This window comes from Euprymna scolopes, chromosome 17 (genome assembly GCF_053919585.1).
Source record: "Euprymna scolopes isolate OS-2025 chromosome 17, ASM5391958v1, whole genome shotgun sequence".
Taxonomy (NCBI): Eukaryota; Metazoa; Mollusca; class Cephalopoda; order Sepiida; family Sepiolidae; genus Euprymna; species Euprymna scolopes.
Window position 1 is genome coordinate 1,929,789 of NC_136498.1, and position 25,400 is coordinate 1,955,188.

Below are 25,400 nucleotides of genomic sequence, written 5' to 3' on the forward strand. Positions count from 1 at the left end.
CTTGGGAATTCCCTCCCTGTTTCCTGCTTCCCTGATTGTACTAACCTGCAGAAGTTTCTACTTAACTCCCCACAATCCGCTGTTTAGACATAATCCCAATAGTTGCCCCTTACGTTCCAAGTGGCAATATGCCTTGTTTGGGGTAAAAAAAAGAATAATCAAAAAAAGTAAATGATAAATGAAGTCACAAGTGGAATGGAGTGATGTAAATAATTCAGAGAGAGGAGAGGATAATTTGTGCAATGTTGTGAGCCTAATTTCTGTGTTGCAAAACTGGCTTCTAGCCAGTATCATTTATAGTAACATTTTGCCATCATTGAAGCAGCTTGCTTTAAGTAAGCATTGACGTTTGCTAAGTGCTTCGGGTGTAATCAGCAGTTTGTACGAAATAACCAAGCATCTATCATATCAATCGACTCAACCGATTCTATTGGCTGACGAAGATACTCCATTGGATAAGCACCAGAATCAATGCGGACACATTATTTGGATTCTTCTGACTATTGAGTGTTATTTTCATAACATTACGATCAATATAACCTCCAACCTTGCTCAAGTGTATCTTGTCAAACTTGGGAATCTTTCTCTCAAAAATCTGCATGAAATTTCGAAAAGAACCCTTTATTTAATCCACGGGGGTAGCATGCTCTTGTTCCATCAGCCATGATTGGGTAGAAGTCCTAAGTAATTTTTGAGTGTCACCCAAGCTAAGGATTGAACCTTCAACCTCCAGAAAAGTGTAGCTTACAACTGAATTTTACCAAGGACTTTATTGCAGACAATTAGAACATATGATGATAGTTATTTTCGACAATGTGACAATGCTGCAACCTAACACAAACCCTGGTGATTTGCTTGGTCGTGTTAGGTGATACATTTTCGTGCATGTGGCATGCTTGTTCAGTGGCAGAGTAGTCACTTTGCAAATGACTCGGATTTTGAAAGTTCGTAGTTTAGATTAACCATGTCTAATTGTGTCGGATATATACTCGAGAGTCAAAACAACGATAAGAATATTCTATTATCATAGCCGTAATCATTACATATCAAATAGTTTTTAACCAAAAATTTCAAAATTCTCTTCATTTCGATTATCCATAAAACTTTACATGTTTGATTTTAACAGATGTTCACCGAAAGATCCTTCTAAAAAACCAAAAATACAGAAAAATCTTTATGATGTATATACACATCATGGAACGAAAATATAATATTCCAAAAGTCACATACATTGATCAAGTAGTATGTTTTTTATATAATAAATTATTTTTTTTTACAATTTTAAGTGATTAATCGGAAATGGTAGCCATTACAAGGTTGAAAACAAACAAAAAATCTCGACAGTTCAAATTGAGTTATCTCCCCTTGTTTATATAAGAGTGAGATACTTTGCTTCTTCATAAAATTTGATTTTCTTAGTTAAAAAAAATACTTGATCAGTTTATGTGATTTTTGGAATATGACGTTTTCGTTTCATCACAGGTACATACATCATACAGATTTTTCTTGGTTGTTTTTTTTATTATTATAAAGGGAGAATTCTGAACAAGCACCACTTAACATTATTGAGAGTGGTTGACACTTTACTTTCTTTATATTGAAAAAAATATATTGAAAAAAATATATATCGAAAAAAATATATTGAAAAAAATATATATCGAAAAAAATATATTGAAAAAAGTATATCGAAAAAAATATATTGAAAAAAATATATATCGAAAAAAATATATCGAAAAAAATATATATCGAAAAAAATATATATCGAAAAAAATATATTGAAAAAAATATATATCGAAAAAAATATATTGAAAAAAATATATATCGAAAAAAATATATTGAAAAAAATATATATCGAAAAAAATATATTGAAAAAAATATATATCGAAAAAAATATATTGAAAAAAATATATATCGAAAAAAATATATTGAAAAAAATATATCGAAAAAAATATATATCGAAAAAAATATATTGAAAAAAATATATATCGAAAAAAATATATTGAAAAAAATATATATCGAAAAAAATATATTGAAAAAAATATATATCGAAAAAAATATATTGAAAAAAATATATATCGAAAAAAATATATCAAAAAAAATATATATCGAAAAAAATATATTGAAAAAAATATATATTGAAAAAAATATATATCGAAAAAAATATATTGAAAAAAATATATATCGAAAAAAATATATCGAAAAAAATATATATCGAAAAAAATATATATCGAAAAAAATATATATCGAAAAAAATATATATTGAAAAAAATATATATCGAAAAAAATATATTGAAAAAAATATATATCGAAAAAACGGTTGAAAAGAATCGGATTTTTATGAAATTCTGTAATTATTTGTCTCATTTTATTTGTCAGAAGTGACTTCAAATGTTTACTTTCAGAAATAATCTTTAGACATTTCTGCATTATATGGACGGCACCATTGTTAGAGGGTGATAACTTCAATTTCGTCTTGGTCAAATAACATGGCAAATAAATAACAAACAAAATATTTTTTCTGAACGCAAAAATATTTGAAAACAAAATCATTTATTGTATAAAAATGTATCAATATTTAATTGTGAAAATATTTATTGTATAAAAATGTATCAATATTTTATTGTAAAAACATTTATTGTATAAAAATGTATCAATATTTTATTGTAAAAACATTTATTGTATAAAAATGTATCAATATTTTATTGTAAAATCATTTTTTGCATAAAAATGTATCAATATTTAATTGTAAAATCATTTATTGAAAAGTTTGCATTAAGAAAATATAATTTTGATAAAACAATTTTTGAATTAAAGCAACATTGGATTTATTTTTTCCCCGGGAAACATTTTTGGAATTAAAGTAAAGTTGGATTTTTTTCTCCAAACAATTTAATAATTTAAACAAAACATTTTTCGAATTCAAGCAAAAGAATTTTTTTTTTTTTTTTCATGAATTAAATTAAAATTATAATTGTAACAAAATATAATTTTTTTTTTTTTTGTGGCACCTGTTGAAGGATCATCCCTGTTCTTTGACTGAGAAGTGCCACCTGGCAACAATTTAGTGGAACACACGAAAAAAAAAATGGCGCCATCCGTGTAATGCAGAAGTGCCAAACTTTTTACTTTTTTTTTACTCTTGTTCATCCTAAACAAGGTGTGTTGCGATAGCATTACATGTTTAAACAACATAAATTAATGAAGTGAGATACTGAGTTCATATAGGTACAACCAGTAGACTTTATTTGAAACAAAAACAATATTTATTCATGAATTGTATAATTCGTCCATGATTCTGCAAAGTTTAGCTTACCTCTGTAACGCTGGATCAGTACGCTGTAGTTTGTTTCATTTCCGAGTCAGTTTGTGTGTGTGTAAACCAAACTCTGAACGTGTGGCGCACATCCATCACTGTTGCATGCCACAGGAGAAAGGGAAAAAGGGAAAAGATATCTAAGCGGAAGCTAGTGCCAATGCCTGTCTGCCAGAGATTTTACAAATTGTGTCTGTGTGTTCGTCATGTGCAAAACTATTTGACAGACTTGTTTTCTAAACTAATGTATCTCTACAGGTGTATTACCACTTGCACGTATTTGGGATTTAGTCTAACAGGAATTGTGAGATGTCTTTTATCATTACATTTCAACTTCTGCATATTAGTACACTTAGGAAAGCAGGAAATGAGGAGTGAATTCCAAAGTCTAGCAGTCTTGAGTTCTCATTAAGTTATTGAAGTTAAGCAATGTTATCTTGGTCAGTGTGAGATGGGTGCACATTTACAAATGCGAGGTGATGTATTTTATCTTCCTGAATGGAATATACATTCAGCTGTGACCACATGTGGATTTGATGTTCCCTAGAAACTTTCTATTTTGAAAGAAGCCAGAGGCTGGTTCAAGTCGAATACAGCACCAGGTATTAGCAAATGTATTACTCTTCTATTGTTTCCATATTTAACAAGAAAACTTAATCATCCATTTTTGTAATAAAAATAAACTAATCCGAAAATAGTTTAAAAACTTCAACTTTACAGTCATTATCCGCAGCGATTAATTCCATCTAAATATAGTTTATCTGCACCGCCTTACATGCTCTTCCGCTGCGTTCAATTTGAAATAATGATTACAGCTTTTTTTGTATAAATACATTTTTTATTGATTTGCTGAGAGATTTGTTTTTTAAATAACTTTTTTATTCTTGTTGTTCTCTCTGAAACTCTCATTGCTACTTTTGTCTGTATTCCTTGTAGGTGAAGGTTACCAAAAGTATCAGAAGTTAAAGAAGAAAGAAGTTGACATTGACGGTGAGTTTTTATTTCGGGATTTACACAGTTTGACAATAAAAGTGTCACCCCCCCCCCAAAGAAAAAACACTTCAGACTTAGAACTTTTATTGAAAAAAATCAATTTAAATAACTTGATTATGTAGTAGAGCTGACATCTATTTAATGTAGCCGCCTTCAGTCTCAATCACCGCTTGGGAGCATGCCTTTTCCATAAGATCCGATGGAAGCTCGGCAGATGGCAGTGATCAGGCTAGTTTTGGTGTTGTGGGAGGTCATGTTAGTGATGTTCTCAATATATGATAATGGATTCAGATTGGGAGAGAAAGGTACAAAGTCGTAGCACTCCTTCTGAAGCCAAGCCTGGGTCTCTTTGGACATGTGGGCCAACGCCGAGTCCTGCTGCCACACCCAGGGTGTGCCAGCAGCCAGTTGATTGCCCCAGGGGATCACCACATTCTTCAGAACATTTGGTGTTGCCTTTCAAACCAACTTCAAAGATGTGAGATGGCATGATGTGGCATTCACTTGTAACCACACCAAAGATCATAATAATGACTGGAAACTTTGTTTTCATCATCCTGGGCAACCCCCTCAAGTGTTGAACTGTCAGGATTTGCATTTTGTGGGTGCTGGCAATGGTCCTGTTGTCATAACTTGGGATTCAAATAGGAATATTAATTGTTGTGAATAATTGGTGCAGATTTTATATGGAACCCTTTTTAATCCACGGGGGTAGCATGCTCTCATTCTGTCAGCCATAACTGGATAGAAGTCCTAAGTAATTCACAACTGTATTTTGAATGCCGCTTGCACTTAGTATTGAACCTTCAACCTCAAGAAGAGTGTAACTTACAACTAAATTTACAGAGTAATTGATCCCCTACCTCACGAATTTGCAAGAGTTCCTTACGAAATAGTAGGTGAATATCTGGCATCCGGTAGGATGACACATTCCCGGCAAAAACATAAATATAAGAAAACTGAACTGAAGAGAGATTAACACATTTTCAAAGAGAAAGAGAGGATGAATGGGAAAGAGAGAGAAATAGAAAGAAAGTGAAAGAAAGAATTAGTGGGGGTTCGAATAGATTGCCACAGATTTTATATGGTGGATCTTCACATGATCGGGTGATTGATCAGATCAAGCCTCTCCGACCACCATCTAACCAGGTAAGGACCAAAGTGGAGTGTTGCAGTGCGCATATCCATTTTCCTTAGTAATGAACTGCTCAGTAACTAGGATCCCTTCCTTAAGCATCACAGGTTGGGGAAAAAAATGATGGAAAGAAAGAAAAATGAGAGAAGAAAATTGTTTTTCTTCTTAGTTTTGCAGAACATGATTGAGTTTTGCAAAGGAAAATGACGGAAAACAATAACATCAATGTTTGGTGCATTTTAGGTCAGGAGTCCAGTATCTTCAGACAGCCTGATCTGGTAGCAGCAGTATTTTTGAAAACGAATAATGGAAAAGTCTATAGCAGTGAATGGATAATTAACAAATGCAATTCTTGTTAAAAATTTAAAAAATAATCAACAAAAATGTTTAATTATAAAAATAAAAATTTATAACTCGCATCACATGAAAGTTTATTATAGTTGTTGAATGTACCTAGAAATATCGGACAAGGAGGAGGGGGAAGAAGCAACCTTAGAAGTTTTTGTCCCAAATGATGCTGGATTAAACAGAGTTAAGAAAAAAACAAAACAAAATTGCAACGTCTTTTGTACGACATGAAATAATATTCTTAAGATCTCCATCATTCCAGTAATGTAATGCCCATCTACAATATGGCAGTCTTCAAGTCCAATGTAAACAAGTCCGTTGTGCTGTCCCCTTAAATAATTATAATTTTACCCAATCTACACAATTAACGATTACTAAACTACCACCTGACACTCATAAACCTTTATTCTTGAGTGGCCTCCCTTGTAAAAAAACACATTATACGAGCAACCAAACTCATGAAAAAGAATTTTGAAAACTAGCTGGCAAATCTACCCTGTGAACTAAGTGAAAGAAAGATTCAAATAATTGCATTTAAAGGAACGGTTAGAATATTTATAAGATCTTATCGTTGGCATGTATAAGGTAGCATGTGAATATCTGGCATCCAGCAGGATGACCCATCCACAGCCTGAACAAAATAAGAAAAATGTGAACAATCCCAATAGTACTGAACGAACTGATTGTATGATGTAGTCTGATATGTGTTTGTTATCGATACTTTTACTTAGCCTGCCTTTCCAACACAGCCAACCATCCTCTACATACAAATAAATATGAAGTAACACGGTCATGCAAGAGGACTTAATGTATAGTTAAGTGAAACTGTTTGCTACCCTTCATAGAGGTATTTTTTTTCTCCGAATAAATAATTGTTAAATGGTGGAGGAATGTACAAATCGTTTTCTGAAACACCATGTTGTGAGAGTGAATGATTTATTTAGGAAGCGTTTAGTTTCATATTGAAACTGTGGATGCAGAGAAAAATCGACTTTTATTAATATAGTAGATAACAGGAGTCAATTATGAGATTGCATATCTTCATCTGACAATGTTAGGATGGGTCAAAGTTTTATTTCTCCGTATTGTATGAAGTTAATTTAATATCATAAAATCGAAGATGTCAATTTTCTTTGAGTTGAATTTATTTTATTAACATGTAGTTTAAGTTCTTTCATTTCTTAATAAGTAATTATTATTTATGTTTAAAATCTGGCGTGATATATTATGAATAGTAGGAGGTTGAAGTAAAATAATGGTCATGAGAAAATAATTATATCTGCTAATAAAGTTACAGTGACGTGCGTGGGATGAGAGGACTTGAAAGATAGAAGGCAAAACTATTTGCCACTTTCTGTATTAGAATACATACTTGAGACATTTTGTTTAGAATAAATGTAATCATTTTTAAACTGTAATGAAATGTACACATTGTTTATTGAAACGTTTTAGGAAATGCTTTAATTGGTGAGTATGAAAGATATATTGAAACTGTAGATGCAGGGGAAAAATCGAGATAATCGTTTTATTAATATAAACGTACATAAACGTTTATATATAGAGAGAGATTACCATTTTAAGTATTTATCGTGTTTGTGTTAGTACTAACAAATCCGATTTTTCTTGATCAAAAAAAAAAACCAAGAATCAGAATGTTAGAATCCAAAACGCAGTAAGAAAAAGAAAAATTCAGCACTCAAAAACAATTATATGAACAATTTATTAAATACTGCCAGTGCATGAAGGGGGTGATATTTTTCTGCTTGTCTGGGATACTTATGTTGAGGGGGGACACAAGTGCTAAGAGATGATCAGAGGACATTCTATTAAAGTAAAACAGGCACAAGGCTGTAATATTACGGCAATAGGAAAGAGGTTGAAACTTGCATCTTTTTTAGATGCTGTCAAATAGGTAGAGACTAGTGGTAAATGCATCAGCTGAAATGGGCCAAAAGTTCTCTCTGCATTCACGAATGATGGCAGCTTTTACTGATATATGATAGTGAGAAATTTTCTAGCTTGATAGAGGGATCCCACCTTCATTGCAGTTTATACATTGCTACTTAGATATGGTAAACATGAGCGTGAACGGCCCATTTTATGTTATATTATCAACTGGAAGAATAGGAAATATTTTCTTGGGAGCCAAGATGATTCAAATACTACCCATGACGGACACTCATGATGGCCAAGATGATTCAAACACTACCCATGACGGACACTCATGATGACCAAGATGATTCAAACACTACCCATGACGGACACTCATGATGGCCAAGATGATTCAAACACTACCCATGACGGACACTCATGATGACCAAGATGATTCAAACACTACCCATGACGGACACTCATGATGGCCAAGATGATTCAAACACTACCCATGACGGACACTCATGATGGCCAAGATGATTCCAAATACTACCCATGACGGACACTCATGATGGCCAAGATGATTCAAACACTACCCATGACGGACACTCATGATGACCAAGATGATTCAAACACTACCCATGACGGACACTCATGATGGCCAAGATGATTCAAACACTACCCATGACGGACACTCATGATGGCCAAGATGATTCAAACACTACCCATGACGGACACTCATGATGACCAAGATGATTCAAACACTACCCATGACGGACACTCATGATGGCCAAGATGATTCAAACACTACCCATGACGGACACTCATGATGACCAAGATGATTCAAACACTACCCATGACGGACACTCATGATGGCCAAGATGATTCAAACACTACCCATGACGGACACTCATGATGACCAAGATGATTCAAACACTACCCATGACGGACACTCATGATGACCAAGATGATTCAAACACTACCCATGACGGACACTCATGATGACCAAGATGCAGATGACTTGTATATTTCCACTTGGACTATTTCAAACATCGACAAGACAGATAATGCAACAAATTCATTTCACATGATAATATGCAATCATCCCATGCAATTATATATATATATATATGGTTGACAATAAAATTCTTGCGGTTTTTAACTGTTATTTTGTGCCGGTGTATATGCCTTCAAATCGTGTGCAATACATTGTTCTATTCATGTCTGTTGCCAGTCGAGAAAAGTGTTTGTTCCTTGCAACATGGAACTTGGACTTTTTCTTCTGTTTGCTGTCTTGTTGATGTAAGTGTGCAAGGGAAGTAACTCTGACTTTTTTTTCACAGTTATTTCTTTTATGCCAACTCGAGTTAGGTGTGTGTTCAGAGAGAGGAATGGGCTGAGCAAAGAAGACAGAGAGAAGGCGGACGAAGATGGTAGGTCAGTGATCGATGTAAGGATCGAGTCGCTTTCATACTAGTGGCCATGGTGTTATCAGGTTATCTTGAAACTGGTGCTAAAAATATGCAAAAAAAAGTAAAGTTAAATAAAAAAAACATTCTTTTTCAATTGCTAATAAAATAAAACATTAAAAATATATTGTAATTTCATAAAAACATTCATCCTGAAATTCATAGATAAGAAATTGATGCATTTTTCAACTTCAATTTTTTTTTCCAATTTGTTAATTCAACAAAAACTTAATACATGTATCAGTTTTTGTAAAAAAAAAAAAAAAAAAAAAAAAAAGTCTAAAACATCAACATATTTTCCTTACGTTTTTGTCTGAATTTTTAACATGAACTGTTTTTTTTTCTTTTCTGAAAAAAAGTGATGTCGTTTTTTGTTTTTGTTTTTTTGCCGCCCATAAAAACCAAACCTTGTTACATGCCAATTAAATTTTCACGCTGGATAATTCAAATGAATAAATCAACTGACCAAAATAAATCCAGTTTTCATTCATTATTTGTATTGTTTGCATTTGTAGCAATAGATTCAAGAGATTTTATTGAGTTTTTTTGTTTTGTTTTTTTCACATTGATATGTTTAGTATCTATTAGAACTTCTAAGAGGGTGATTTTTATCGTTATTGTTTTGTTCAATAATGGAAATTTTAGAACATGTTTTAAAAAGGTGTGTGTGTTATAATCATCTGGTCGCAATGCAAATACTAACAAAAAGACTAAATTTTTATACTTTTATTCGCAGCTTCATATCGAGATGTTAATTGTGTTTTCCTGTCGGTAATGCTGCTGAACTGTTAGATCATCTATTCTGATGGTTGGTTAGTGCATCAGTTAATGACGGAATTCTGTGAACTGAGGCAACATGACCTTTGCTCGTATGTTTTCATAACCCGAGGTGATTTCTAGGTAGCTCGGGGTGACTTGGGGAAAATTTGGGCATGAAGTATTTTGGATGGTCGAAAAGTAAAAAGAAAATATTTTTATTTTTCAACAGGAACTTGTGTAGAATCAGATAACATTTCTAGTCATTTGGGAGTTGGTCTTTTGTCCCATAAACATCTAGTTTTAGTTCTGTTATGTATGTTGTTTCTGTCTAAAAATCGGGGGAGATATGTCCGATTTTGTTTATAACGCTTGTAATTTGTTAAATTTTTGTAATATTTTGGACTTAAAAACTTGAAAGGTTCAGACCAAAAATATAAAGACATATATTGTCTGTACTTGTAAACAATACACACACACACACACACATACATAAAAATATGTTATTTTTTTCCAATAAAATCTTGCGATTTTGGATGTAGACTACTATAACATAAATACAAGGTGCCTTAAATAATTTGCCAGACTTTTTGATATGGGCACTTGGGTTTGTTTTACTGTACACATAGATTCGAAAAAGTTGTCACAAAACAAATATATAACAAATAAATGTTATCAAAGGCAAGATAAGTTACTTTTCTACCTAACTGGATATGTTTTTAGTGTTTATATTTAATGCAACATGTTTATTCAGCTCGAAAAGCATACAGTGTTTACCGATGTATCGGAAAATTCAAAATGGCAGCCGACTCTCTCTTTGAGACGGTAAGTTTGGGAAAATGAGTTATAAATAAAAAACCAGACAAAATACTGTTAGAAACTCGCTCAATATATGTTACCTGACATATATTCGGCGGGTTTTAACAGTATTTTGACTGTTTTTTATTTATAACTCCTGTTCCCAAACTTACCATCTCCGAGGAAGAGTTGGTCGCCATTTTGAATCTATGTGTACAGTGATACAAACCCGGGCACTTTTATTGATAGTACACACACGTAACTCTAGTCTCCTTCGAAGTAATCTCCTCCGACTGCAATGCACTTGTTGTACTGTTCCAACAACTTCTGGAATGCCCCATGGATTGGAAGTCCACTTGTGTGAGCATGTCAATGACCTTCATCACAGCCTCTTGCAACTCCTCAATTGTCTCATAACAACAGCCTTTAAAGTTTTCCTTGAGCTTAGGCAATAACTAAAAGTTACAGGGAGCAAGGTCCGGACTATAGGGAGGGTGAGGAACTGTCTTGATGTCCATCTTGGTCAAATAGTCTGTGACAAGGATGGAGTTGCGAACTGGTGCATTTGTGCAAATCTTCCACATCTGCACTTTCTTATGTGTGCAGTTCCCACACTGACATCAAACTGTGCACTTTATTATTTCTATAGATACACAACGGTTCTTATCCATGAAATTCTTTATTTGGCCGATCAACTCTGGTGTTATGTCTTCTTTATTCCTCTCACTCCTCTCATCATCCCTCACAAACTCTCTGCATTCCTTGAATCTCTTGTGCCACTCAAAAACTGATACTCGATTCAGGCACGATGATCTGAAAGCAGTCTGAAGCAATCCATACGTTTCTGTGGCATTTTTTCACCCAGTTTAAAGCAGAATTTTATTGCATATCATTCTTCTAAAGTGTCCTCACGTCCAGGTTGCATTTTTTAAATTCACCAGCAGTTACAATCAGGCTTTGGTAGGGTGTATTCCAATTCCTGTTGTAGCTGTTCATTTGAACCTGAAATCATAAAAATTGGTCAGTCATTTCATAAGATGTATAGCAATAACATACTGAATTTTCAAGAGTTTACAACAATTTTAAATACTTGTACAAAAAAGTCTGGAAACTTATTGAAGGCCCCTCATATTTTGAAGTCATTATACCAGCTGTATTTTGCTAAGTATTGTTCATTTGGATCAATGTTAAAGATTTGTGAGTTTGAGTTTGCACTTTCAGTTCCAGAAAAATTTGTTGTATTAAAGTATTTTCTTTTTTACGTGAAAACAAACACAATATACAAATATTAAACAAGAGGTTATTTATAATCTATACATTTTTCAGTTTTCTCCTTTCATTTGAAATGCTAAATTTTTCTTCACATTTACTCTTTGAAATGAATTTTTGGGTTTGTATTACTGTACACATAGATTCGAAAAAAATTGTCAAAAAACAAATATATAACAAATAAGTGTTATCAAAGGCAAGATAAGTTACTTTTCTACCTAACTGGATCAGTTTTTTTAGTGTTTTTATTTATTGTAACATATTTATTCAACTCGAAAAACATACAGTGTTTACTGATGTATTGGAAAATTTTAAATGGCACTTTACTCTCTGCTGAACACGGTAAGTTTGGGAAAATCAGTTAAAAATAAAAAAAATAGACAAAATACTGTTAGAAACTCGCTCAATATATGTTACCGTGATATAGGCTGACATATATTGGGTGGGTTTTTAACAGCATTTTGTATAGTTTTTTTAATTTTAACTCTTTTCCCCAAACTAAACGTGTTCAACAGAGAGTCTGGTGCCATTTTAAATTTTCCAATACATCGGTAAACACTGTATGGTTTTCGAGCTGAATAAACATGTTGCATTAAATAAAAACACCAAAAAATTATCCAGTTAGGTAGAAAAGTAACTTATCTTGCCTTTGATAACATTTATTTGTTATATATTTGTTTTTTGACAATTTTTTCGAATCTATGTGTACAGTAATACAAACCCAAATTTTTTATTCCTTAAGAATTCATGTATTGTTTGTAACTATTTCAATGTTACTTCAACGTCTCTTTAATCAGTAATCTCATTGTAACATCTTTCATAAGAAAATAAAATTCTTTATAATATAATTACGTCCTTTACATATGCTATTTTTTTTTTTTTTGTGCTTCTGTTCATGACATCACCACTCTCGTATTTTGGATGCAAAATCTGCCAGAAGTTTTCAGACAGTTTAAATATGCGCTAGATCCCAGTTTAAAATTAAAAATCTTTGGTAATCTGTAGACACAGCAGCTTAGGAAGAAAATAGCTGCTGAGTTCTTAGAATACGTCCAACAAGTTTTGTAAAATGATGTTTATGGCAATGATTTCATGCAAACTAAAGAAATAACAATATCCCAACTTGTTATGAAGTTGTCTGAAAATTTTGAAATGATTCAATTGATTTGCCAAGCATCGATTATTAACCAATTTTTAAAGCTATAAAATCTGTAATTTATCACACATTGAGCTTTTAATCACAGTCAATTGATGGTTGGAGATGGAAATGCTCAAAATATAAATTTTATCATTTGATGCAAAAAAGAACATCTTTTTAGCAAAACAAACTTTCCTTACAAACAAATATCTTTATAATTTATATATAGAGTAAGATTTTTTCAGTTTTTACATAAAACTCAAACTCAATGGCCATTTTCTTTCTAAGCCACTGTGTATAAACTTTACCAAATCTACTAACTGTAAATACTGAGTTTTATTAGGAAGTTGGTTAAGTTCATTTTCCAAATGTATCGATTTCAACGTCACTGTAGCTGGTGTCAGTGTTATAGACCTGGAAGTCAACCATCTCCAGCATAATGCTCATTATTCTACCCGAGACAGTCTTGTCATCAGCCAGGTTTTACACAGGATTTTGCAAGAAAACTACACCAACACCTGTGGAGATTGACACACCTACTAGAGTCAATTATGCCATGATGGTTTTCAGCACTAGTTCACTTTAACTACCTGGAGGTATTTTCTTGTTTTCATTTTCGGAAAATTTCTTTAAAAGTTTCAAGAATTTTAACATTTATTTTAGAATATTTTGATATTTATGAATTTGTTTTGTTTTTCTTTTTAACTTGAGTCTTTGTTTTAATTTGGAAAATAAAATGGTTTCAGAAATAAATATAAAACTTGAGTGCATTTATGTCCAATAAAAAGTTTTCAATAAAAAAAAAGTCCTTCAAATTTGGATTGTCTCTCCATTAATATTTCTGAAAAATGAAAGGAAAAATACTTGTGGTTTAAGTGTACTAGTGTCCTTAAAAGTTTTTTTATTTACAATCCAATGTGTGTCCGCAAGCTCTACTATTATATAAAAGTCACTGAAATGGCTAAGTCTTGTTTGCAAATTTCACACAAAGCTAATTTATATGTCTGGCAGTGTTCTTAGATATGTTTTGTACAGAAATTCATCCGATAAGTATTGAAAATAAAAAAAATATGATCTTAAAAATAGATTTTTCTCTCATAAAAAAAGAATAATTTTTACAGGGGAATATTTTATATTACACCAGCAAAGAGAGATAAAATTTCAGCAAATCATTTCTTCTTAAAAAAAAAAACAGATTTATTATTTGTATTATTTTGATTCATTGGACTACTGTTCTCATCTTGATTTTCATAACGTTTCTGTTGATGTAACCTCCGACCTTCTTCAGGTGTATCTTGTCGAGCTCAGGAATGTTTCTGTCGAACTCTGGAATTTAGATGGAATTTCAAGCAGAAATGTTGAAACGGTAAAAGTGTATTGCAGCCGGAGAAGATTACTTCATAGGGGACTAGAGTTTCATGTGTGTACTATCAATAAGGGTGCCCATACGAAAACAATCTGAAAACTTATTGAAGGCACCTCATATATATATAAGTGCTTATATGAAAAAGTCTGGAGACTTATTGAAGGCACCTCATATATATATATAAGTGCTTATATGAAAAAGTCTGGAAACTTATTGAAGGCACCTCATATATATATATAAGTGCTTATATGAAAAAGTCTGGAAACTTATTGAAGGCACCTCATATATATATATAAGTGCTTATATGAAAAAGTCTGGAAACTTATTGAAGGCACCTCATAAATATATATAAGTGCTTATATAAAAAAGTCTGGAAACTTATTGAAGGCACCTCATATATATATATATGTGCTTATATGAAAAAGTCTGGAAACTTATTGAAGGCACCTCATATATATATATAAGTGCTTATATGAAAAAGTCTGGAAACTTATTGAAGGCACCTCATAAATATATATAAGTGCTTATATAAAAAAGTCTGGAAACTTATTGAAGGCACCTCATATATATATATATGTGCTTATATGAAAAAGTCTGGAAACTTATTGAAGGCACCTCATATATATATATAAGTGCTTATATATATTGAAGGCACCTCATAAATGTGTTTAACAAATTTACTATAAATTATCAGATTTTCACAAATATTTTTATGCTTATTCACTTTTGTATTAATTTCTATTTAAAATGCAGTTTTTGTAAAATATATGAGGGGAATGTTCTTTTGTACATTGTCCCTCGATGTTTCATTTTACAAAATCTCAACAAAATATATTATAATTGATAAAAATTTCAAAATCTATATGTATCTATAAAAGTGAATGCGTCTGTGTGTTTGTGTACATTTCCCTACGCAATAACTAAGACTCAAAAGTTGATATACAGGATATTGAGATTTGGAAAAATCTTTTTGATCTGTTTTCGGCCAGAAATTTGGCTGTTAAGAGGTCAAAGTTCAACAATTTGACCTTTGAGAACTCTACTAAACTCCTCCGACAATTTGGGGTATAAACAATTGAAATTTTAGATATAGGTTCCTTGGACATGGATCTAACTTAATAACTTGATTTGAGCCCAAAACAATAAATCTTAAGGGGTCATAATAGGGGTCAAAATTAAAAAAAAAAAATTACCTCTGCAGTCTTTACCAAATTACTCAGACAATTTCTGGTCTAAACATTTGAAATATTACATAAAGGGTATTCAGAGATAGAGCAAGCTTTTTAATCAGTTTGGGTCGAAAATTTTTAGTTACCAATATATAAATGTATGTATGTATGTTTGCATGTCTGCCTAAAACTTTCGACAGAGACGACGGATTTTACCAAGATCAGTATCGTTTTGAAGTTCAACCTTTCAGACAACAAATATCAAAAAATTGGCTAAAAACATTAATATCTTCACCTTCAACTGGGATCTTTTCTACAGGGGGGGGGGCACTTTTTTCACCGATATTTTTGAAAGTCATCCTCTCCTTTCGATTGTCTTGCCTTAATTTAAACATAAGTCACTTCCGGTTTGGTGGTGGTCATAACAGCAAACACGTCAGTTTTTTTCCCCGTACTTTTCCTCCTTCGCGGTACGGGTTCGAGCCTGCCTTCCTACTACCACTTTTTTTTTTTTTGCTCAACTTACACATCCAAACCCCGGTGCAACGGCGGGCTGAAATCCTAGTAATTTATAAAGCTGAAGATTAAAGCACATATTGTGTATGTTTAATCAACTTTTTTTATTGTCACTTACCTTGAATTTGTCAAAAAAAAAAATGGAAATAAATTCAATATAATTATGCTTTTTAAAAATATTTTTTCTCGTTAATATATAGTATAATCTGTTGATTGTTAAAGGTTGACTAAGTAGACAGTTTGCTTTTGTGGTACTTTGTTCAGTGAAGTACTGTCAACAAACCAAAGAAATCCTATTTTCATACAGTTCTCTGTATGTCGTTACACACCGAATAACTAAAACTGTTTAGCAAATCTAAGATTCAGTTGCATTCAAAATTTCAATCATGTCAGCCGCCAAACCATTACAATGTATTGATGGATGCTCTTCAGTTTTCATTTGTTTGCAGTGAAACTCTGCTCAAATGTTACTTTTCAACTGTCTGCAAATCTTTGTTGATGCCACCTTTCATTTATAAATATCTAGCAGGGATGTCTGGCATTACCTGGGTGGAAGAAAAACATACACTTAGTGATAAAAGAGAAAGATAGTTTGATTGAAGCATTGCTGGTAAGCAAATATGTAAATACATAAGAAGGCTGATAGCAATGTCAGATACTGAGAAAGTGAACAAAATGTCAGATACTGAGAAAGTGAACAAAATGTCAGATACTGAGAAAGTGAACAAAATGTCAGATACTGAGAAAGTGAACAAAATGTCAGATACTGAGAAAGTGAACAAAATGTCAGATACTGAGAAAGTGAACAAAATGTCAGATACTGAGAAAGTGAACAAAATGTCAGATACTGAGAAAGTGAACAAAATGTCAGATACTGAGAAAGTGAACAAAATGTCAGATACTGAGAAAGTGAACAAAATGTCAGATACTGAGAAAGTGAACAAAATGTCAGATACTGAGAAAGTGAACAAAATGTCAGATACTGAGAAAGTGAACAAAATGTCAGATACTGAGAAAGTGAACAAAATGTCAGATACTGAGAAAGTGAACAAAATGTCAGATACTGAGAAAGTGAACAAAATGTCAGATACTGAGAAAGTGAACAAAATGTCAGATACTGAGAAAGTGAACAAAATGTCAGATACTGAGAAAGTGAACAAAATGTCAGATACTGAGAAAGTGAACAAAATGTCAGATACTGAGAAAGTGAACAAAATGTCAGATACTGAGAAAGTGAACAAAATGTCAGATACTGAGAAAGTGAACAAAATGTCAGATACTGAGAAAGTGAACAAAAACAAACAAGCAAAAGTTTTATCAAGATTATAAATCTTTATTTATTTATTTTTCAAAATCATTCACATATTTTATAAGTTTCCAGACTTTTTTATACAGGCATTTAAATTTGTGAACTGTACACAATTATTCGGGAGAAACTGAAGATGTGGAAGATTTGTGTGAAGTTTGTCCCAAGGATGTTCAGAGAAGATCAGACGGCATCTCGTATTTCATCAAAATTAATGAATTCAGTTATTTTTTGCAATGAAGATAAATACTATCGATTCAAAGTTTTAAACGTCATTTAATCTTTTGTTTGAATTCAAGTTTTTCAACGGCATATATTTATTAGTCTCATGATTTTGAAGTTTATATTTTACTTTTTTAATTCAATTTTTAACTGTGATTAAGCCTCACTTAATATTTCATTTTACTTTCCAAGTTTTTAACTGATTTATTAATCCTATGACCATATCTATTGAATGACTTGTTTTTTTTCCTTTTAGAGTTCATTGAGAATTTTGACCAAAACCGTCAAAATGAACAGGTAATTATTTTATAGTTTTTACTTTGTAATCGAGAATATTTGTACAACACATATTCAAATACGATGACACTTTTTTTTTTGTCCTAAAACAGAAAAATTCTAATGGCCAAGCTATTCAAAGATGTCCTCAGTATTAAACCAAATCCCGTCTGCTTTTAGGATCGCAGAGTCGTCCCTTCCTCAGCTGCCATTACTGTCAGTTTCACTGTAACCCAGAATGGTATTACTTATCAAAGTAATACCATTCAATGGTATCAATCAGTGGTATCTATGGCTTAAATAGAATATTCCGTATTACGTAAAATTTCATCCCATCGTATAAAAGACCTTCTTTCAGTATCAACACGCAACAATGGATGCTCTTTTGTAACTGTTGCGGTCTTGCAAGCTGGTGATAAGTACAACAAACACACTGGTATGATTAACAAAAAAATGTATTAGCAAAAGTGTGTTGTTGAAGTACACGCCATAACTGCCACAAATCGCTGCCGTATGTAACTGTACTTATTGCCTTTGAGTAAGTCCATTTATTCCTGACACTTACTTACTCTCATGACATTAACGGTGCTTGCAAAAGGAAGTCTATAACAAAGTAATGATTATGTAATCTTAAACTGCACGTCTTCTGAACCAGTGTTGCTTGAGTTTGTGAAGCCATGTACCCCTCGATAGTCTCCAACCTCGATGTTGTTTAACATAGTTTTCTTTTCTTTAATCTTCTGTTCCTTTTTTTTTTTTTTTTTTTTTGTTTTGGTCATGTTGTTGTCTCACGTTGAGAAAGACACAAACACTGGTTTATACATAAAATAAAAAAATGCAAATTCACAAGAGAAAACACAAACTCCAACACATCGTGTTTAAATCAGTTGTGTTCTGTGTATGTGTATGTGTGAGTGTGGGTGCGTGTGAGACGATTGCAGAAAACAAATCTCCAAACACTAGCGTCCACATTTTAATTGTCTATCGAAATCATCACTGGTGGTGGATAAAACTCTCCTAATCTTGCCTAAGCCACAACTTGTCGCAAACTGTCTCCAAACTGTAAAATGTCCAAAACCAACTCTAAACATATTGACTTCAATATACAAAAATCTTCCATTGCAGAAAATTGGAAGAATATGCCAAGTGTTTTCTGGATGAAATATTTTCTATCGCTACAAATCTTCGATCAGACCATGTATGGAATGTTGTCATATTTTGGCTTGTGAATCTGTCTCCCATTTGAAGATTCTTAATAAATTTGCATTTGTAATTTGATTGGCGTCACCCTTTCTTCTTCACTGCAACTTCTTACATGATGTTGTTAGTTTATCTTTTCTACAAATACTATATTCTTACATTATGTTGTTAGTTTATCTTTTCTACAAATACTATATTCTTACATGATGTTGTTAGTTTATCTTTGCTACAAATACTATATTCTTACATGATGTTGTTAGTTTATCTTTTCTACAAATACTATATTCTTACATGATGTTGTTAGTTTATCTTTTCTACAAATACTATATTCTTACATGATGTTGTTAGTTTATCTTTTCTACAAATACTATATTCTTACATGATGTTGTTAGTTTATCTTTGCTACAAATACTATATTCTTACATGATGTTGTTAGTTTATCTTTGCTACAAATACTATATTCTTACATGATGTTGTTAGTTTATCTTTTCTACAAATACTATATTCTTACATGATGTTGTTAGTTTATCTTTTCTACAAATACTATATTATGACACGGATTCTTTAGAATCCTCTTTATTTCCTGCTGCCTTTGCTCCAGCTCGTTTAACTCTGTCCAATGGTCTCCATCAATTCACTGTTTTAATACCTCGTTGTAATATCACTTCTTATTCCAATAGCTACTTTCAAGAATTGCAAGGTTGTGGAACTCTCTTCCTGCTCATTGTTTTCCTCATACCTACAGGCTAAAATTTCAAAATTAAGTCAATAAGCATGTGATAATCATCTTTCATTCTTGTTAGCTCCTTACGTCAAGTTGCTTCATGTTTTGTCTCAAGTGATTTCCATAAAAATAAACTATCCCAGGACTATATTGATAAGGAAGGCTCTCTAATCTGGCTCAAAAAGGATCGCCACACTATGATCAGGAGATGATAATGATTGCTACCCAAGATCAAGGTTTGATGACAAATGCTTTTAAAAAGACGAGTGGTCTCAGCAATGAAAACATTGCAGGTTCTGTCACATAGAGGTAGAGATTGTGAACCATCTGACATCCGGCTGTAACGTTCTGTTGGGGATGGCTGCTATACAACATGACACAATGTGTAAATATCTCCACCAGACCATCTGTAAAACGTTTAATATCAAGTGTAGTAGACAGTCCTGGGAACATATACCAGAATAAATAGTTGGAAATAAGTCCTACACCATCTATGTACCTAGGAAGTAAAGCTGTTAAACTTGACAAAGTGATATGAGACAAGACAGAGAAAGTAGCAATCCTAGTTGAAGTCAGTTTCCCCAATGATGCTGGCTTAAATGGACCTAAGAGGGAAAAGATAACAAAACACGTCTTATGTACGACATGAAATGGAATCGGAATTTTAGGAAGATCTCCATCATTCCAGTAATTATAGGAGCAAGCAAACTCATAGAAGAATTTATTAAAAATCTACCTGGCAAATATACCCGGTGAACCAAGTGCAAGAGAAATACAAACAATTGCACTTAGATGGTTAGAATCTTAAAATGATCTCAAGGTTGTAGTGTCTTCAATAGCAGGTGAATATCTAGCATCCATTAGGATACCCCATCCCCAAATACAAAATAAGAAAATTAAAATAGAATAACTAAAGCAACCACCATAAATATATATTTGAAAATATCTTCGGAGTCATGCGTGAGATAGCAAAAACGGGATGATTCAATTTTTATATTTTCTTTTCTGATATTATAAAACATGCTTTTTTGTTTCATTTTTTGCAGACATCCATGAAGCAAGCGGAAGCTAATATTGTCGCACTTCTTGAAAAAATCAGTGTGGTAAGATCAAAAACATTTAAAAGTTTTTATTTTTTTTTTTTTTTTTTTTTTACTTCTTACAATTAATATTGCCATGTTCAGCTTCTGTACTTTGGTTTCCTGCCAAAGTCACCCGTTCTTGCCATAACGAGTTTCAAAACCCGTTTGGAAATTTAATACCAAGGTCCTTTTCTTCTCCTTAGAATCTCTTTCTCACAGAAGAGATGTTGTGAGTCTATCTCTGCTCTATCATGATTTTCATGGCAAGTGCTCAACTGAGCTTCAATCTACGGTCCCCACCCCCCACAAAACATTCACAACAACCACTCGTCTAGCTACAACTACTATCAAAAATTTCCTACACACTATCTGTGCCTAAAAATAAACACAAATTCCATGAACAAAATTTCTTTCCTAGAATTGTTCACCTGTGGAACTTTGTACTAGGGGACTGCATGTTTCCTGCTGACTACAATATGGTTGTTTTCAAGTCCAATGTAAACAAGTTCTTGTTGAGCTGCCCTCTTAATCAAATTCTATTCAATTTTCACCACTACTGGTCATTGCAGTGTTGTCTTACCAACTATCTAACATTCATTAATCCTTATCCTCAAGTGGTCTTCAGGCCTTGATAAGTGGTGACTCTTGTAAAAAACATTTAAAAAAAAAAAAAAAAGTGAAACCGAGCTGAGAATTGAGGTCTCGTTGCATGGTGACGATAGGCGGATGATACATTGTCTTGAATTGAAAGCCATTTTTCGTTTCAAAAGAAAAGAAAAAATCTTGTTCCAAACAAAAATGGCAGTCATCAGTCAGAGAAGCTTTGAATTTTAAAACTAAGACGAAGAATAGGTTTTTCGTTGGGTAGATGATCTGCACAAGTGTTGGATCGTAAAAGTTTGCGGACAGAGAGCAAATTCTTTCTTGAGTTGGACACAAGAAAATCAATATTTTCATGGAGTAATTTTGATATCTGATTGGTCACTAGCGGAACGTGGTTCCATTTAATTGGTCAGTTCCTATCACCAGAACCTTTCAACTTTCTGTAATCATATCCTCATTCTGTATCAAAAATATTGCAACACATTGGATGTGTAATGTGAGTCCACAAGGCAAGCTTAGATCTGATGATCTATGAGGAGGATTAAATCTGGATAGTATAGGAGTGATGTATGCAGGAACAGGAGACTTTGATGGTATGGTCACGATGAAAGAATGTATGAGAGTTGTTCAGTTCAATGGAAAAAGAAAAAAAAAAAAAAACATGGAGAAAATTGATAAGACTTGGGAGAAAGAGGAATAAAGACCTGGCCAAAGATAGTCAATTTTTCAAAGTCATCCAATACATGCCAGCATGTAAAACAAGGATTAAATCAATGATGATGATAGATTGTATTTTTTTTTTTAATTTTTAAATGGCATACAACTCTAAAAACTATTTTTTTATTAGGAATATTTATATAATAGTTATATAAACTGCATTTAAAATGTTTGTTTGGCAAGAAACAAACCGTAGTATCTATTCTGATGCTACAATTAGTTTATTCTGTCCTCGGTCAGTGAAAAAGAAATCCTTCTAGATTAAGACAATTTTAATTTTTGTTGCAATCCAGAGTGCCCATTTGAGGGAGAATGTTATCACCACATGAGAAGATTTTTGGTCGACACTTCAACGCTGCAAAGGATCCAAATCAGTCAAAAAATGTCTGAATCAGAATCCAAATCCTTTTCTTTTTTCACTCACGTTCACCCATAACAAGGTATATCGCAGCAACTTGGTCGTAAGGGGTTACTATTTGGGACCATGCCTAGGAAAGATTAACAAGATGTTGGTTTACATTACATTTAAACTTCTGCATATAAGTACAGTCAGGGAAGCAGGAAGAGAATTCCAAAGTGTAGCTGTTTGAGGGAAGAAACTATTCTTTCTGGTATTTAGAGACCTCAACACTCAACAGTGAAGGGGTGTGATTTTGTTGCTAAGCGGGTTTGTCGGGTATATGTACATCGAGGGGGCACAAGTGCAATGAGTTCATCCGAGCACATTCCATTAAAATACTCATAAAACAGGCAAAGACATGCAACATTGTGGCAATGGGACAGAGGTTTGAGCTTAGTTGACAATCTAAAAATAAGCTTAAACCAGGCTTAGGGTCAAACAAATCCAACTTGCCTCCTCACTTGAGGCTTGCATTCACAAATATCCGTGGGCTTAGAACTAATTTAGCTGATGCTGAAGCATTTCTCCTAACAAATACCCCGGATATCTTAGCACTAAGTGAGACTAACCTACACTCCTCCATCCCCTCTAACTACTTTAACATGCCTGGATATCTCCCACTCTGCCATAAGAACTCTGACAGACACATGCATGGACTTGGAGTTTACATTCGTAATACCCTTCCTTTGACTAGAGAAACAAACCTAGAATCGGATGATCAAGCCTTTATGTGCTTTAGACTAATCATGCAACACAACATTAGCTACTTTTACTTTCTCTACCGCTCTCCCTCGACCCAAGACTGCACCATAATAAACAAAGTATCTGACAGCATAGACACAGCACTCTCCCTTGACACTAGCGCACAAGTACATGTATTTGGTGACTTTAATGTCCATCACAAAAACTGGCTTGGATTCTCTACTTACACAGATGCAGCAGGCTGTACAACTCATAGCTTCTCTATATCTCACTGCCTATCACAAATTGTTACTTTTCCAACCTGTTTCCCTGACCAGGAAGAACAACACGCATCACTTTTAGATCTGTTTTTGACCACAGTTCCTGATGATTGTATGACGAATGCAGACAGCCCACTTGGGAACGCTGATCATGCAGTGATAATGGTTGAAATCGCCCTAAACTCTAGAGCTAAAACTGAAGAGCCAGTGCTCAAAACAATGAGATATTATAAAAAGGCTGACTGGGAAGCCATTAGAGATCTTATCAGAGATGCCCCATGGGGAAATATTTTTTCTCTTCCTGCTGAACAGTGTGCAAACGAGACCACTGAATGGTTCAAAACTGCAATCGAAGCGCATGTTCCCATGAGGAAATTTTATAGCAAGCCCCACTCTCCCCAATGGTTTACTTCGACTTGCGCAACTGCCATTGCTCAAAGGCAGCATGCATACTGCAGATTTAACCGACATAAGTCCAGTTCAAACAGACAGAAGTACATAGAAGCTAGAAGTAACGTTAAGAAAGAAATAGCGACAGCTAAGAGAGAATTTACGGAAACCACTGAAAAACGCATCGAAGCACAAAAATTAGGAACTCATGACTTCTGGAAAATCTACAACAGTGTAGTAAATAATGGGCAATCAACAATTCCCCCACTAACCAACAATCACGAGGTTGTTTGCTCAGTAACCGAAAAGGCTAACATGCTTGCCATTCCGGTTTGCCTCAAACTCCACTCTCGACCCTTCCAACCACCCCCTACCTCAATTTCCTATGCGGACAGACGCCACGCTAGACGATCTGAAAATCACCTCTGCTCAGATGCATGCTATCATAAAAAACGTTGACACTTCAAAGGCATGTGGAACCGATCTCATCCCAGCTGTGCTATTAAAAAAGTGTTCAGCCAAAGTAGCTCCAGTTCTCTCCAAACTCTACAACAAATGCCTTAATGAATCTTGCTTTCCGGTCTGTTGGAAAACTGCTTCTGTGGTACAAGTATTCAAGAATTCTGGCGAAAGAACTGACCCATTAAATTATCGCTCCATTAGCCTCCTCCCACTTTTTGCCAAAATATTTGAGTCTTTAATTAACAATGCTCTAGTCCATCACCTTACAGATGCTAAACTTCTGACTGACCAACAATATGGATTTAGACAATCCCGTTCCACAGCAGACATCCTAACTGTAATCTCTGAACGTATATACCATTCACTGGACAAAGCGGGGGAGGGCAGAGCGGTAGCTCTAGATATATCTAAGGCTGTTGACAGGGTATGGCATGAGGGTCTCCTCAGGAAAATTAGATCATACGGTATCACTGGTAGAATACTTAACATAATTAAATCCTTCTTAGATAAGAGAAAAATCCAGGTTGTCCTCGATGATCGTACATCTAAACAATATGATATAAATGCGGGAGTTCCCCAGGGGTCTATCCTTGGACCTCTACTGTTCCTGATATTCATAAATGACCTCCCCGACAAAATTTCCTCTGAGATGGGTACATATGCTGATGACACCACACTCTATAACAGGCACGACAGGAAAACAAATGAACACATATCTAAAGAAATGGCAGAAACACTAGAGGATGACCTCCAATCTGTAGTGGAATGGGGACAAAAATGGATGGTCACGTTCAATGCCGCCAAGACTAAACTAGTTTCATTCAATAATTACAAGAAACCTTCTCTGCCACCTATAGCAATGGCCAACGACTCTTTATCTGAGAGTACGTCTTTCAAGCTGCTTGGCCTAACGT

At 33.6% G+C, this 25,400-nt stretch overlaps 1 protein-coding gene across 1 annotated transcript in view; it reads left to right on the forward strand.

Moving 5' to 3' along the window:
- The window catches only part of LOC145296649 (intraflagellar transport protein 74 homolog), a 229,213-nt gene that overhangs the window by 173,474 nt on the left and 30,339 nt on the right, over positions 1-25,400 (forward strand). The window contains exons 16-18 of the mRNA XM_080142582.1: positions 4,250-4,303; positions 17,927-17,967; positions 20,917-20,973. Of these exons, the coding sequence (XP_079998708.1) occupies positions 4,250-4,303; positions 17,927-17,967; positions 20,917-20,973 (152 nt within the window). The remainder of the gene's footprint in view (positions 1-4,249; positions 4,304-17,926; positions 17,968-20,916; positions 20,974-25,400) is intronic.